This window comes from Rhinoderma darwinii, chromosome 4 (genome assembly GCF_050947455.1).
Source record: "Rhinoderma darwinii isolate aRhiDar2 chromosome 4, aRhiDar2.hap1, whole genome shotgun sequence".
NCBI classification, from domain to species: Eukaryota; Metazoa; Chordata; class Amphibia; order Anura; family Rhinodermatidae; genus Rhinoderma; species Rhinoderma darwinii.
The window spans coordinates 203,714,003-203,731,818 of NC_134690.1; the positions used below are offsets into that span (position 1 = coordinate 203,714,003).

The following is a 17,816-nucleotide window of genomic DNA, read 5'->3' on the forward strand; positions in this document are numbered from 1 at the left end:
TCACATTCCCAACTCTGTCACCTGAACAGCAATCTATGTTAGATGCCCCCTTTACACTCTAGGAAATACAAGAGGCTATTCGTGATATGGCTATCAACAAGTCCCCTGGTCCGGATGGCCTCCCGATTGAAATCTACAACAGATACATGGATAACATAGCCCCATTTTTACTAGAAACCCTTAGCCAGGCATCCCAACTACACGCTCTCCCTCCTACGTTCTATGACGCTACTATTATAGTTCTTTTAAAACCAGGTAAAGAACCTCTTGATTGTGGTTCATATCGACCTATATTTATCGTTAGTCAATGTAGACTATAAAATACTGACAAAATTATTAGCTAAAAGACTGAATGGGGTTATCCTTTCCATCATACACGCAGATCAAACTGGATTTATGCCAGGGAAATCTACTAGTATCAATATTAGGAAGGTACAGGCCATTACACAATTAGGTAGGGCACATGACATGCAATGGGTGATTGCCTTTTTGGATACCATGAAGGCTTTTGACTCGGTAGAATGGCCGTTTTTGTGGGCCTGTCTGGAATGCTTTGGCTTCGGTCCTCAATTTCGTCAATGGATCGAGTTAATATATAAATCCCCTAAGGCTAACGTGGTGGTTAATAACGTCCCTTCTCTCCCTTTTTAGAGGTACCCGACAGGGGTGTTCCTTATCACCCGCCCTGTTTGCTATTGCCATAGAGGCACTGGCGATTAGGCTTCGAGCCTCCCCGGACCTTACTGGTATAAGCTGGAAGGGTAGAACTTGTGGTAGGCCTATACGAAGACGACATGGTCCTTTTTTTAGATAACCCTAACTCCTTGTTCCATGTGGCAGCAAGGCTACTTGACAAAATTTTCACAGTATTCAGGACTGAAGGTTAACTGGCAGAAGTCGGCCATTTTATATACAGCTAGACACCCGACTCCAGACCCGTCTATGTCACAATATGGCCTTGAAACTGTCTCTAGATTTAAATATTTAGGCATAACTATAGTACAGGATCATAGCCAGACCCGAGATACGTCATTAACCCCATTGTTAAATAAGGTTGGAGGAAAATTTAAGACATGGTCTAAACTACCGTTATCTGTGGCTGGTCATATTAATTAAGTCAAGATGGTGATTCAGCCTCAATGCAACTATACATGGCAACATATGCCTGTTGTAGTCCCCATATCGTTCTTTAAATCCCTTAACACCTTAATAATACAATTTATATGGGGCTCCTCCAGGTCTAAACTCAATTTGGCCACATTGCAACGACCAAAAATTGAAGGGGGAATGGCCTTGACGGATTTTTACTAATACTTCCTGGCAGGTCAACTTCGCAATATCCGGGATTGGGTGGGAAATACACCTCTGTCTAACACAGATTATTACTTAGCCTCCCTGGTTACGGGACATAGCCTGATCAGTTTTCTGGAATAATTCACTGTGTTTAAGCGATATATATTGTGCTCCCACAAAATATGAAAATCTGTAAATTCACTGAAGTGATATATGAGTAAAATGTATAACTTTTATTTCATAACTCTCTAAAAACAGGGGTACAATCACCACTGTGAAGAGCCCAACCGTGTGTATTAAAAAACGTATTAAACAAATACTCCAAGTCCTGATTCATTTGTGAACCCTCTATGACTGGGTATATTATAAAGATACAAATATGGAATCAGCGTTTAAACATTGGTGTAACAGTGGTTTAGACCCTAAAACACACCGGAGCTTGCGATAACCGCACCTAGATCTCCTGATGCTAAGGTACACAACGATGCCACTGTCCCCTACGCTAAAATCCCTTGCTTAACCCGACCCTACGCGTTTCTATACTTATCATCATCAGGGGTCTGTAGCTTGGTCACACTGGCCGGGATGCCAGCGATATTTCTTCAGCAGCAGATATTCTACTGCACAGCACGGAAGCATGCACGCATAGATGTCAGCGGCATGCTTCACTACAGGACTCTGAGTTATTATAACAAGATACTCCTCCCCCTGGTCTCGGCGGCATACTTCGAACCAGCCAATCACACCAGCCCACCACATTCGTGACGTCCGACCATGTGACTCCCGGCCGTCAGCTGACATACCCGGAAGCAACACTGTCAACGCCACAGAACGCGCAGACTCAATGGAAGGCTGTAGACGTATCTATTTGCTGCACAAAAGCTCCTTCTAATAAAAGATAGGGTATAACAATAACAGGTTGGATACATATTGCGGATCAGTTCAAAACCGCAACTGGACTGCCACAATTGAAGCACCTTCCCTGGAATTACATATTGTGTGAATGAATGAGCAATATTAATGTCTGCCACACTTTGGACTTTAAAACCCTCCTGGACAGATCTACCATGCCTGTTAATATTGAATGACTTGCTGCAATTTAGCTATACTAGGACCAGGATTAGATGGCCATACACCTACCTAGAAAACCAACATCACAATATATATTCAATTGAATTGTATTCAAATAAAACAGGTATAATTAGTTTGCTCATTTAAGCCTTCAGGCTGTACACAGGCCAGTCTGTAGATCCATTGGGCCTCTTTGCGCAGAATGAGATTGTCCCAGTCCCCTCCCCGTTTAGCAGGACGTACTAATTCAATCGCCTGAAATTTTAAACAGTCTGCCCGGCCTTGATGTTTTGCATGTACATGTTTTGATATGGGAGTATCTCTCGAATTTGTAACATCTCCAACATGTTCCCTAATCCGGCGCCGAAACTGCCGCACCGTTTTGCCCACATAATTCAGTGGGCATGGACATGTTATGAAGTAGACCACCCCAGCTTTTTTGCAATTCACGAAGTCTCGAATGTCATACTCAACCTTAGTGGTGACACTTTTGAATTTCTTCCCACTTTGGATAAAATCACAAGCTTTACAACTGCCACATCTGTGTGTGCCCGGTATCTGCCTGTCCAACCAAGTTCCTTGTTGTATTATAGGGTCAAAACAACTCTGCATCACCCTATCCCTAATGTTTTTACCTCTACGGAACGTGACTGAAGGCCATTGTGTTATCTGATCCGCCAAGTCCACATCAGCACCCCAAATACGCCAGTATCTTTTTAGTATTTCCATGATCTCAGATTTTTTGGAGTCATAAGTGCCTATGAGTCTCGTGACCCTTTCCTCTTTTCGTTGTCTAGGGACTAAAAGACTCATCCTATCTGCATCCCTCGCTCCCTCATAGGCCTTTCTAATTACCCCCTTAGGGAAGCCTCTTTCCTTCAATCTATTTGCGAGGTCATGTGCCTGTATCTCAAAATCATCCATCGAGCTACAGTTCCGGCGTACTCTCATAAATTGGCCTCTGGGGATCCCTCGTTTAAGGGGATAAGGGTGACAACTGTTCCATTGAAGAAAAGTATTAGTTGCTGTCTCCTTTCGGTGTACTTTGGTACGTATTGCGCCTTCCTTAGTTTTGATAATTTTGAGATCTAGAAAAAATAATTCCTGATCACTGATTTCACATGTGAACCTTAGCCCTAGGTCGTTTACATTAAGGGCTGCCACAAAGGTATTGAATTCCTCCACTGTGGAATTCCAAAGCAACAACACGTCATCAATATATCTGATCCAGATACCTATTGATGAAGTCCATTTAGCAAATTTGTCCCCAAATACTACTGTCTCTTCCCACCAGCCAAGAAACAAATTTGCATAGGTGGGAGCAGTAGGACTCCCCATTGCTGTGCCACGTTGCTGGTGAAAGATGCAGTCTTCAAAGATAAATACATTCCTCTCTAACACAAAATGTAGCAATTGTAAAACAAGCTGGTTATGAGCCACATATTGAGTACCTCTAGATTTTAAAAAATATTCCACTGCCTCACAGCCAAGTCTATGTGGAATAGAGGAATACAAAGCCTCCACATCCAAGCTGGCCAAAAAAGTATTTTGTTCCAATGTGATACCCTCAATTTGTTTTAAAACATCCATAGTGTCACGTACATATGATGTAAGACCTAGCACAAACGGATGCAACACCTGGTCTATATATGTGCTCACATTCTGGGTTAGATTATTGATACCTGATACAATAGGTCTACCACGTAAGGGAAATAGATTGAAGGAAAGAGGCTTCCCTAAGGGGGTAATTAGAAAGGCCTATGAGGGAGCGAGGGATGCAGATAGGCAGAGTCTTTTAGTCCCTAGACAACGAAAAGAGGAAAGGGTCACGAGACTCATTAGGCACTTATGACTCCAAACAATCTGAGATCATGGAAATACTAAAAAGATACTGGCGTATTTTGGGTGCTGATGTGGACTTGGCGGATCAGATAACACAATGGCCTTCAGTCACGTTCCGTAGAGGTAAAAACATTAGGGATAGGGTGATGCAGAGTTGTTTTGACCCTATAATACAACAAGGAACTTGGTTGGACAGGCAGATACCGGGCACACACAGATGTGGCAGTTGTAAAGCTTGTGATTTTATCCAAAGTGGGAAGAAATTCAAAAGTGTCACCACGAAGGTTGAGTATGACATTCGAGACTTCGTGAACTGCAAAACAGCTGGGGTGGTCTACTTCATAACATGTCCATGCCCACTGAATTATGTGGGCAAAACGGTGCGGCAGTTTCGGCGCCGGATTAGGGAACATGTTGGAGATGTTACAAATTCGAGAGATACTCCCATATCAAAACATGTACATGCAAAACATCAAGGCCGGGCAGACTGTTTAAAATTTCAGGCGATTGAATTAGTACGTCCTCCTAAACAGGGAGGGGACTGGGACAATCTCATTCTGCGCAAAGAGGCCCAATGGATCTACAGACTGGCCTGTGTACAGCCTGAAGGCTTAAATGAGCAAACTAATTATACCTGTTTTATTTGAATACAATTCAATTGAATATATATTGTGATGTTGGTTTTCTAGGTAGGTGTATGGCCATCTAATCCTGGTCCTAGTATAGCTAAATTGCAGCAAGTCATTCAATATTAACAGGCATGGTAGATCTGTCCAGGAGGGTTTTAAAGTCCAAAGTGTGGCAGACATTAATATTGCTCATTCATTCACACAATATGTAATTCCAGGGAAGGTGCTTCAATTGTGGCAGTCCAGTTGCGGTTTTGAACTGATCCGCAATATGTATCCAACCTGTTATTGTTATACCCTATCTTTTATTAGAAGGAGCTTTTGTGCAGCAAATAGATACGTCTACAGCCTTCCATTGAGTCTGCGCGTTCTGTGGCGTTGACAGTGTTGCTTCCGGGTATGTCAGCTGACGGCCGGGAGTCACATGGTCGGACGTCACGAATGTGGTGGGCTGGTGTGATTGGCTGGTTCGAAGTATGCCGCCGAGACCAGGGGGAGGAGTATCTTGTTATAATAACTCAGAGTCCTGTAGTGAAGCATGCCGCTGACATCTATGCGTGCATGCTTCCGTGCTGTGCAGTAGAATATCTGCTGCTGAAGAAATATCGCTGGCATCCCGGCCAGAGTGACCAAGCTACAGACCCCTGATGATCATAAGTATAGAAACGCGTAGGGTCGGGTTAAGCAAGGAATTTTAGCGTAGGGGACAGTGGCATCGTTGTGTACCTTAGCATCAGGAGATCTAGGTGCGGTTATCGCAAGCTCCGGTGTGTTTTAGGGTCTAAACCACTGTTGCACCAATGTTTAAACGCTGATTCCATATTTGTATCTTTATAATATACCCAGTCATAGAGGGTTCACAAATGAATCAGGACTTGGAGTATTTGTTTAATACGTTTTTAATACATACGGTTGGGCTCTTCACAGTGGTGATTGTACCCCTGTTTTTAGAGAGTTATGAAATAAAAAAGTTATACATTTTACTCAGTTTTCTGGAATACCCTAAGTTTACTCCCCATACTGAACTACTATGCATGTTCTGGCACTAGCGGTTTGGCGTGCATTCAAAAAATTACTTGCCTACACTGGCACGGTTCCAGAGATTCCTCTGTGGCATAATCCTACATTACCACATATTCAATTATTGAATGATACACAGAGGTGGCAAGATATGGGCATTGCTCGTTTGGGAGATATGTACGATAATGGTTTGATACTTACATTCCTACAGGTTAAAGAAACACATCAAACTCCAGACTTACAATGGTTTAAATATCTGCAGTTACGCCATGCTATACAGACTCAGTTCCCACCTCACTCCTCACTCATATCAGCATACCCTCTTATTGGCATACTAAAATCGCAAGGTCCTAAGGGTCTTATTTCGGCTCTATATACCCATCTGATTCTAGCTAAAAGCAATTCTGCTCCACTTCCGGTTCTGACAAAATGGAAATCGCAGATACCAGACCTTTCTTCGGAAGATCTGACTAACATTTTACACTCACACTTAACAGTATCCCCGGCTATAAATAATAAACTTATTCAGTTATACATCATACACCAAGCTTATCTCACCCCGGTTAGATTACACCGTATGGGCAGACTACCCACTTCAGCATGCCATAGATGTGGTCAACTAGAAGCAGATTTTTGGCACCTCATGTGGGAATGTTCTTTCATATCGATATTTTGGACAAAGGTTTATGACGTTATTACTCCATTATTGCCTAGCCCTCTATTGTTCTCACCGAAAATAGCTTTATTGGGACTCATAGATGAAGAACATTGGACACATCACACTGGTATTTTTTATAAAAGAAACTTTATTTCTAGCTAGGAAAACAATAGCTATACACTGGATGGCAGATACAGCTCCATCAATAGCCTCATGGAAATCGCTGGTTGATACTGTTGTTACTTATGAACAACTGGTATATTCCCACAGGGGTTGTCCAGACAAATTTCAGGGAGTGTGGGGTCAGTGGTTGGATGTCAGGGCTGTCAGCCCTCATATCATGGTGAGATAAATCAGCTTCCATACTCCCAAGTAAGATATGAGATATTGATAATGTCCATGATGTTATAATGCGACATAGGCGACTTGTTGTTTTGTTCTATCTGTTTAATTGTTTCCTTTTAATACATACGAAATAAATTAATAACACTCCTGCATTTCCTTATATGGTCGGCAATTGGAAGTTCTGTTATCATACTACATGTGAATATATGTCAATGTTGATATCTTACGCTGTATATGCACGGTCATTGCTGATACGGTCATGTATTATACAATTGCTGAGCTACTTTGTATGTGATATTTTGAATAAGCAAATTTAAAAAAAAACAAAAGAGCTGCAGTTATACTGGCCTTAAAGGGTTTTACGCATGAGACATTTAGGACTTATCCACGGGATATGTCCTAAATGTCAGATAGGTGCGGGTCCCAGAGGTGGAACCCACACCTATCTCACCCAGCGTCTTACTTATGGTTTTGTAGCCCATTCCAGCCTTGTGCAGGTCTATGATCTTGTCCCCGACATCCTTAGAAAGCTCTTTGGTCTTGCCCATGTTGTAGAGGTTAGAGTCAGACTGATTAATTGAGTCTGTGGACAGGAGTCTTTTATACAGGTGACCATGTAAGACAGCTGTCTTTAATGCAGGCACCAAGTTGATTTGGAGCGTGTAACTGGTCTGGAGGAGGCTGAACTCTTAATGGTTGGTAGGGGATCAAATACTTATTTCTCTGTGCACAATGCAAATAAATATATATAATTTTGACTGTGATTTTCTTTATTTTTTTTTATATAATCTATCTCTCACTGGTAAAATTAACCTAGCCTAAAAATTCTAGACTGTTCATGACTTTGACAGTGGGCAAACGTACAAAATCAGCAAGGGATCAAATACTTATTTCCTTCACTGTATGTCTACTTTATGTTGCCATTGTTTTTTTGAACGTTCTTTTATTTTTCTAGGACATTACAAGACTTAGAACTTTAGCAGCAATTTCTCACATTTTCAAGACAATTTCAAAAGGCTATTTTTTCAGGGACCAGTTCAGTTGTGAAGTGGCTTTGAGGGGCCCATACTATACAGACCCCCATAAATCACCCCATTTTAAAAACTGCACCGCTCACTGTATTCAAAACAGCATTAAGAAAATTTCTCAACCCTTTATGCGTTAAACAAGAATTAAAAGCAAAGTCGGGGTGAAATGTAATAATTAAATTTTTTTGCAGACATTCATATTTTTTTTCTTGATCAACATGTTTTATTAGAATTTTGAAACCGTTACAAAATATTGAAAAGAAGAATCAAAAAAACTGTACAATATAAAATCCAATAAGAAAGGAGATAGGAGGTAAACCTCTCAGATATCAAGATAACAAAAATTCATATTTAATCCTTTTTTTCCTGTAACACAGGTTTTACCAGAGAAACGCAACTCAATATTTATTGCCCAAATTCTGCAGTTTTTAGAAATATCCCACATGTGGCCCTAATGTGGTAATGGACTGAAGCACCGGCCTCAGAAGCAAAGGAGCACGTAGTGGATTTTGGCGCCTTCTTTTTATTAGAATATATTTTAGGCACCATCTCATGTTTGAAGTTGTCTTGTGGGGCCAAAACTGTGGAAACACTCCCAAAAATACAGCATTTGGCAAATTACACCCCTCAAGGAATTTATCAAGGGGTATAGTGAGCATTTTGACCCACATTTTTTTGGCTGAATTTAGTGGAATGAGGCCGTGAAAATGAAAATCTAAAAATTTTTCCAATAAAAACGTAGAAATGTTCTATTTTTACAAGGCATAAAGGACAAAAACACCTCAACATTTAAAAATAAAATTTCTCCCGATTACGGCAATATTCCATATGTGGTAATAAACTGCTGCTTGGCAGAGCTCAAAAGGGAAGGAGCGCCATTTGGCTTTTGGAGCTCAAGTTTTGCTGCAATTGTTTTCGGGTGCCATGTCGCATTTGCAAAGCCCCTGTGGGACCAAAATAGTGGAATACCCCCAAAAGTGACCACTTGGGAAACTACAGCCCTCAAGGAATTTATCGAGGGGTATAGTAAGAATTTTGACCCCACAGGTTTTTTGCTGACTTTAGTGGAATTAGGCCGTGAAAATGAAAATCTAAGTTTTTCCTAATAAAATGTAGTTTTAGCTCAGATTTTTCCATTTTCACAATAAATAAAAGGAGAAAAAAGCACCCCAAAATTTGTAAAGCAACCTCCTCTGAGCACAGTAATACCCCATATGTGGCAATAATCTGCTGTTTGGACACACGGAAGGGCTTAGAACGGAAGAAGCACCATTTGGCTTTTGGAGCTCAAATTTAGCTGGAATGGTTTGCAGCGCATTGTCACATTTACAGAGCACCTGCGGGACCAAATCAATGGAAACCCCCAAAAGTGATCCCATTTGGGAAACTACACACCTGAAGGAATTTATATAGGGGTATAGGGAGCATTTTAACCTCACAGGCTTTTTGCCGAATTTAGTGGAATTAGGCCATGAAATTGAAAAGCTACATTTTTTGCGATAAAACGTGGACATTTTCAATTTTTACAAGAAATAAAGGAGAAAAAGCACCCCATTTGAAATTTGAAAAGCAATTTCTCCCGATCACGCCAATACTGCGTAAGTGGACATAAACTGCTGTTTGGACACACTGCAGGGTTCAAAAGGGAAGAACTGTTTGGAGCTCAAAATTTAGCTGGAATGGTTTTTGGGTGCCATGTCACATTTCAAAAGCCCCTGCGGGGGCCAAGACAGTAGGTGCCCCCCAATCTATCTAGTGGTATCTATCTAGTGCTATAGTGAGCATTTAGACCCCACAGTGCTTTTGCAGAATTTATTGGAATTAGGCCATAAAAATGAATATCACATTTTTTCCACTAAAGTTGAATTTTTTCATTTTGACAAGGGATAATGGAGAGAAAGCTACCCAACATTTGTAAAGCAATTTCTCCCGAGTTCGGCAATACCACACATGTGGTCATAACCTGCTATTTGGACACATAGCAAGGTTCTAAACGGAAGGCGTGCAATTTGGTTTATGGAGTGGAGATTTTACTAAATTTGTTTTCGGACACCATGTTGCATTGCGTTACGGTGCCAGTACAGTGGAAAGCCCCGTAAAAATACCCTATTTTGGAAACTACATCACTGAAGAAGTTTATCTAGAGGTATTGTGAGCATTTTGACCCTGCAAGTGTTTTGCAGAAATTAGTGCACATTGGATGTTGCAGATTGAAAATTGCCATTTTCCACTGATATGCCATTTCAGTGACCAACATGTTGTGCCCAAATTGTGCCACTGGAGACACACACACCCCATAAATTGTTAAGCGGGTTCTCCAGAATACGGTAATATCCCATATGTGGTCATAAACTGCTGTTTGGACAAACTGTCAGGTTCAGAAGTACCGCCATTTGGCTTCTGGACTGTAGACTTTGCTTGGTAGTAGTTTTGCTTGGGGTTTTACTGGTATTTCAGTTTATAATGTGGGGGCATATGTGAGCTGGGCGGAGTACATCAGGGTATATGCGAGCTGGGCGGAGTACATCAGGGTATATGTGAGCTGGGCGGAGTACATCAGGGTATATGTGAGCTGGGCAGAGTACATCAGGGTATATGTGAGCTGGGCAGAGTACATCAGGGTATATGTGAGCTGGGCAGAGTACATCAGGGTATATGTGAGCTGGGCAGAGTACATCAGGGTATATGTGAGCTGGGCAGAGTACATCAGGGTATATGTGAGCTGGGCAGAGTACATCAGGGTATATGTGAGCTGGGCAGAGTACATCAGGGTATATGTGAGCTGGGCAGAGTACATCAGGGTATATGTGAGCTGGGCGGAGTACATCAGGGTATATGTCAGCTGGGCGGAGTACATCAGGGTATATGTCAGCTGGGCGGAGTACATCAGGGTATATGTCAGCTGGGCGGAGTACATCAGGGTATATGTCAGCTGGGCGGAGTACATCAGGGTATATGTCAGCTGGGCGGAGTACATCAGGGTATATGTCAGCTGGGCGGAGTACATCAGGGTATATGTCAGCTGGGCGGAGTACATCAGGGTATATGTCAGCTGGGCGGAGTACATCAGGGTATATGTCAGCTGGGCGGAGTACATCAGGGTATATGTCAGCTGGGCGGAGTACATCAGGGTATATGTCAGCTGGGCGGAGTACATCAGGGTATATGTCAGCTGGGCGGAGTACATCAGGGTATATGTCAGCTGGGCGGAGTACATCAGGGTATATGTCAGCTGGGCGGAGTACATCAGGGTATATGTCAGCTGGGCGGAGTACATCAGGGTATAATAGGATCATGTAATAATGGGTTGAAGGAATAATCCATGGATTGGTGTGGTACACTTTGAACCAATTCTTTATGCGCAGGCCGGGTTTTTTGGGTATTATACAAAATATCTGTGCTCCAGCAGTGCCTAATCTTTGACTTCTTCACAAACCCTATAAGCAGCACAAGGCCCTAAAGTTTCCTCATCTGCGATGCATCTACAGGGTCCACCTGTGGGGTCTAGCAAATTACGATGTGGGGTTCTTAGTGAAAAACTACTGGACCTAAAAAGTTAGTCTGGGCCATCTTTTAGCATCGTTTTGCATCATTGTGTTTTGAGAGTCATAACGTGTTATTTTTCCGTTCACGGAGCTGTGCGAGGGCTTGTTTTTTGTGGAACGAGCTGTAATTTTTATTGGTTCCATTTTGGGGTACATGCAATTTTTTTTATCACTATTTATTCCATTTTTTGGTAGACGAGAAAACAAAAAAACAGCAATTCTATAACGGTTTTGTTTTCTTCTTTTTTAGTGTTCACCGTGCAGTATAAACAACAACATGTTAACTTTATTCTGCGGGTCGATACAATTATAGCGATACCAAATTTATATTGTTTTTTTTTGCGTTTTACTACTTTCCCCCAATAAAAATATTATTTTCTAAAAAAAAAAATATGTTTTAGTGTCGCCATTTTCTGACAGCCATAACTTTTTTTTTTTTCAGTTGATATTGCTCTGGGAGGGCTTGTTTTTTGCGTGACTAACTGTAGTTTTTGTGGGTACCATTTTGGAGTACTTGCGACTTTTAATCACTTTTTATAAAAAAACTTCTGAGAATGTGACCAAAAAAAGAAATTCTGTAATTGTTTTTTATTTTTATTTATTTTTTTACGGTGCTCACAGTGCGGTAAAAATAACGTAATATTTTTATAGTTTAGGCTGTTCCGAATGATGCGATACCTATTATTATGTATAGGTTTTTTTTTCCCAATTATAAAGGACTTGATCAGGGAAACACGGCGATTATTGGTTTTTATTACTTAAAACTTTTATTTATTTATCTCAAACTTTTTCTTCACTTTTTTTTTTTACACTTACCTGGAGACTTGAAGATCTGATCTATTGATCCCCTATACAATACACTGCACTACGTATGTCAGGCCTCATGCACACAAACGTATTTTTTCCCTCCCGTAAAAATACGGGTCCTTGGTCACACGTATTCGACCCGTATTGCACCAGTATTTACGGACCCGTGCCCGTAAATACGGGTCCGGTGTCACCAGTATTCCACCCGTATTTAAGGGCACGTTTTCGCTGCAAAATTGCACTGCACTAATCGGCAGCCCCTTCTCTCTATCAGTGCAGGATAGAGAGAAGGGGCAGCCCTTTCCGAGGTAAAAGTAAAAGAAATTCATACTTACCCGGCCGTTGCCTTGGTGACGCGTCCCTCTCTTGACATCCAGCCAGACCTCCCTGGATGACGCGGCAGTCCATGTGACCGCTTCAGCCTGTGATTGGCTGCAGCGGTCACATGGGCTGAAACGTCATCCCGGGAGGCCTGACTGGGAGGAAGAAGCAGGGAGTTCTGGGTAAGTATGAACGTCTTTTTTTTTTTTTTACAGGTTGATCTATATGGTGATCGGTAGTTTCTGTCCAAGGTGCTGAAACAGTTACTGCTGATTGTTTAACTCTTTCAGCACCCTGGACAGTGACTATTTACTGACGTCGCCTAGCAACACTCCCGTAATTACGGGTGCACACACGTAGTCACCCGTAATTACGGAAGCCCCATAGACTTCTATGGGCCTGTCCGTGCCGTAATTACGGCCTGAAATAGGACATGTTCTATATTTTTCAACGGCACTGGCACCTTCCCGTAAGCATACGGGGAGATACCCGTGGCCAATAGAAGTCCATGGGCCCGTAAAAACGTGCCGTAATTACGGGCGTTTTTACATTTGTGTGCATGGGGCCTAATGCAGTGTATTGTAACTGTCATTTTTCACCTGACAGTTAAGCCTATTAGGTCCTGCCTTGGTTAAGCCTATTAGGTCCTGCCTTGGGTAGGACCGAATAGGCTTCCGTACCTGGCCAACCAGGAAGCCATTGCTAGGCTTCCTGGTTGCTGTAGCAACCATCGGCACCCGCGATCTCTCGCGGGGTGGGCCGGTGGGGTACAGAGGGAGCCCCCTCCCTCTGTCAACCACTACAATGCGGCAGACACCATTGACCACCACATTGAAGGGGTTAAACAGCGGCGATCGGCAGTAACTGTGATCGCCGCCGTTGCAGCGGGATGTCAGCTGTGTCGCTGTTTTAATGGTCAGATATTGCCACGCAATACAAGGATTAAACTACCGGGTAAAACGGAAAAATCACCTCAGGGACACGATCGTCTGCCGGCAATAATCTACACAGTGGTATAACAAATATTAATATGGCCCCATGGCAAAACTTAAAAGTGAGCCAAGCAAATAGCAAGGCTACGATTGTTTTATACAATTTACCATGCATATATAGAATGGAGTTGCTGCATTTTGGGCCCAATGTACCCTCCTTGTCTCAATCCTAGTGCTCTATATAGCTCTTCAATCTGCCTCTCCCTCCCGTCACTTGCACACACAATCTCCCTCTCACCCTCCTTCCTCCGTCCCTGCTAGGACTCTTAGCTGTTGGGTCTCATAGTAGCTGCTCTGCCGGCTATCCTTGCAGTTAGGCAATCTCATAAGTGGTCACTTTCTAAGTGCAGTTTCCAGCGTATCCGACAATTCTACCAGATATGAAGGTATTTATCTATATACAGATTATTATGCAGCATTTTAAATTACCTTGGTATTTGGATTCAAGAGCAGTCACTCCATCAATAACTGCAAGGGAAAGGTTTTCACTGCTTGGCCTACAGATATAAATACAGATAACGGATAAGCAATTGGATGAACAGATGTGTGAATATTAAAGAAGACCTCCAGTGGAAACACAACTTTCAATGTCTGCATTCCCCACCTGACTGTATACCACACTCTACACTTCTTTTATGTATACCGTACTTACTTTTTGAATTGCTGCCTTGCCTGTGCTTAGAAAAAGCCTCTATCTTGATTCTCAGGATTTCCCCAGCTTTCTCTTCCTCTCTGCTTTGCTATCAATCCCATGATGCTTCACCACAGCATCACATGACCAGCTAAAAATCTATATTCTTCTACATTACACCTGTGTGACAGGAACCTAAGTATCAGTGGTAGCTGATGATAGCATTTTCTGCCCCCCCCCCCCCCCCCCATGCAACACTAGTGTGGTATAGCAACTGCTGAAGCAGGTGATGGATGGCACATAGATCTCCATAGAATCAAGCAGAGAAAGAGTGTCACGAAGCCTCATTCACACTTCTGCTAAGCAACCGTCCCAGTCTGATATATACAGATAGAAGCAGCAAGAAAAATAACAGGTGAGAGACTGACACATGGAATACCGTAAAGGTACATTTGGGAATGTTTAGTTTTGGCCAGAGTGTCCCTTTAATAAAAATATGACACAGAGTTAATCTGACAACCAAAAGCGTAAAATGATTGCTAATCCAGCAGTCAGCATAATGAATCCTAATGCTGGTTCTGCAGAAAAGAGCATAGTCCAATCACAGAAATAAAATTATACAACCACTGGACAAATACCACATGACATAAATCAGCAGCTCTTGGAAAAATAGATACATTATAGAATAGTAAGTAGCACCTACTGGAAACCTATTCACAACTGACCAGAAGACCTGCTTACCGGGTATCTCTTCCAATGGCTACACATGACTCCTGTTGCATGTTGATGGACTCCTGCTTGATTATGTTCGTCAGAACAGTTTGTAATTCATGCTCCTCGGCATTCGCCAAATTAGTAGCATACAACTCCCATTCTTGAACAAGCATTTCTCCCATAGGATCCACCAGCTTTACTCCATTATCTTCCTAGATAAAAAAAATAATTATTTAACCCCTTGGAGACAAGGCCAATTTGAGTTTTTTAATTTTCGGTTTTTCCTCCCCACCTTCCAAAAGTCATAAGATTTTTGTTGACATAGCTGTTTGAGGGCTTGATTTTTGCGGGATAAGTTGTAGTTTGTCATGGCACCATTTATTGTACTGCATAATGTACTGGGAGGCTGAAAAAAACTTTTTATTTAATTTTAGTTTTTTTTGGAGAGCTAAAGTGACCAAAAAACAACAATTTGCGTGTTTTATTACTTTCTTTTTTTTTACGGCGTTCACCAAGCGGGTTAAACAACACTATATTGTGATAGTTCGGACTTTTACGGATGCGACGATGCCAGCTATGTTAATTTTTTTTAACATTAGTTTAGGGGAAAAATGGAAAAAGGGGTTTTGAACTTTTAATACAATTTTTTTAAGCATAAGAAAACCTTTAACTGTTTTTTTATTTTTTTTAGTCTCCCTATGAAACTTCGCTTGCATGATATACTGTAAGGGTACGTTCACACGCTTAACAAAAAACGGAGCTGTTTTCAAGGGAAACCAGCCTTTGATTTTCAGCAATTTTTTAAGCATCAAGTATTTTTTGATTCGTTTTTTTACGGCCGGTTTTGAAGCTGTTTTTCGATTGAGACAATGAAAAACTGCTCCAAAAACGGCTCAAGAAGTGACATGCAATTCTTTTTTACGGGGTGTTTTTTTCCCTGTGGGAACGGAACACAATTTTTCCCATTGAATGGGCAGATGTTTGGAGGCTTTCAGCTCCTGTATTTTTAGCTGTTTTTCAGGGCGTTTACAGCCCGAAAAACGGCTTAAAATAGGTCGTCTGAACATACACTATTACTAATGTATTGCAGTATGTCGTGATACGGACAGCCTCCTTTGAAGCCCTGAGGCAGAGCTTCAAAGGAGTACAAAGATGGCGGACCTGCGGGCCTTCATTAGGCCCCCATGCTGCCATACCAAACCTTGTAACCGGCAGATCGCGCTGTGGGGGGGGGGGGGGGCACGATGGCGTGTTTGAGGGGGCGCCCCCCTAATTCTGTCAATTTAAATGCCGCGGTCATTGACCGCTGCATTTAAGGTGGTGAATGGGCAGAATCAAATTGAACTTTGATTCCGCTCGCTGGAGCGAGGTGTCGGCTGTATAACACAGCCGTCGCCCGCCGAGTATGGAACGCGGCTCCATACTTCCCTTTGGCAATAGCCCCGTAATAGTACAAGGGGTTAATGGTTCAATGACGTCATCTGTTACACAATGCTGGAAAAAAACGGAACATAAGCCACTAACCTCAGGGTTGTGCGAGGCAGTGACCATAACCCCAATAACAGACTTTGTCTTCTTTGACCTCAGCACAGCTAGTAAGCCCATGCGATACATAACATGATCCAGATGTTCTGCTTTGGTACGAAATCCTGCAGTGCCATACTGGAGTGCAAGTCCGATAGGTTTGGCATGGCGTGCGGATGATCTCAACACAGCTTCCAAATGCATCCTGAAAGAGCAAGATATACAATATATACTGTGTCTGTAATGTACTTTTTAGGTTACACTTCTTCATAACATGTATACAGTCCTACATATATGTGTCCGCTTCATATACACCAATTATCCACAGTTTACGAACTTCCAAGGTTGCATTTTTAATCAGAGACCAAGAGAATGTTTTCTTACTATCTTTTCTTTTTAGAACTACTGTTCATTAGCAAAGATGGAAGAAAGTGGACAATCTGTGTAGTGGCGGTCAACCTTCAAATGACAAAAAAGCTCAAATGCAGCCCTTGATGCCATCTGATGTCTAAATATCACATTTCCAAGGACACATAGGACTCATTAATGGGGTTATCTGGTGATGTAAAATTTAAGGCATATCCTCAGGAGATACAGGGTTGTGTAAAAAATAAAAATAAAAAAAAAAGCGCTTCATAGCGTAAGTTCAAAGTATTGGCGTTACTTAACAGGTATAGCGGCTCACCTTGTAGTGTTGTGCTAATATATAGGCAGAACGCTATATTCAGGCATGTAAAGCGTGAGGATGCTGCCGCTGCCAGGTCCCCTTTGTGAATGATGCCCATTTCACTGGTTTCAATCTGCAAACTCCTTGTAAAATAAACTAGGTCCATTGCAGCCCGAAATAAATGTTTTCCTACTATAGGAGCGTTCCTATTTTTCAGCAAGGTTGCGTCAAACAACTGCCTTCCTACTATCCTGGACCCGTAGTCCTAGTTGGATTCACCTTGTATATATCCTCAGGATAGGCCATCATCCTCTGATTTGCGGAGGTCTGACTCTTGGTACCCCGCCGACAAGCGGTTTAAACGGGGAGCGGTGCTCCTTTGAGCGCTGCTTCCCCTTTATTGCTTGTACAGATCTGTGCGGCACAATGCTGTCGGATTCGTTGAGGCTGTGCACAGTATTACAGCGGTGTCCACTCACTTTCTTCAGTGCATGGCACACAGGCGATCACATAGAGTCTTCCGGGCTCAGTGTGCCGGCACCTAACTGACATCATTAGGTGCCATCCGGTGGTCCTGTGCTGGCAGCTTAGTACAAGAGTTTAAAGAAGTTCATATGGAAATGTTTTAAAAGTTTCTTCTTATCCACTGTAATATTGCGCCGTCAGCGCCATCCTGCCACCTAAACAGAACTAAACAGTATAAATACGCACGAGACCGTATTGATAGGG

At 42.2% G+C, this 17,816-nt stretch overlaps 1 protein-coding gene across 1 annotated transcript in view; it reads right to left on the reverse strand.

Annotated features, from left to right (window-relative positions):
* Positions 1–17,816, reverse strand: part of PGM3 (phosphoglucomutase 3) — a 31,263-nt gene that overhangs the window by 12,272 nt on the left and 1,175 nt on the right. Inside the window, exons 2-4 of the mRNA XM_075862078.1 lie at positions 16,421–16,625; positions 14,924–15,108; positions 13,981–14,048 (exon numbers count right to left, since the gene is read on the reverse strand). Coding sequence (XP_075718193.1) covers positions 13,981–14,048; positions 14,924–15,108; positions 16,421–16,624 — 457 coding nt within the window. The 5' untranslated portion in view covers position 16,625. The remainder of the gene's footprint in view (positions 1–13,980; positions 14,049–14,923; positions 15,109–16,420; positions 16,626–17,816) is intronic.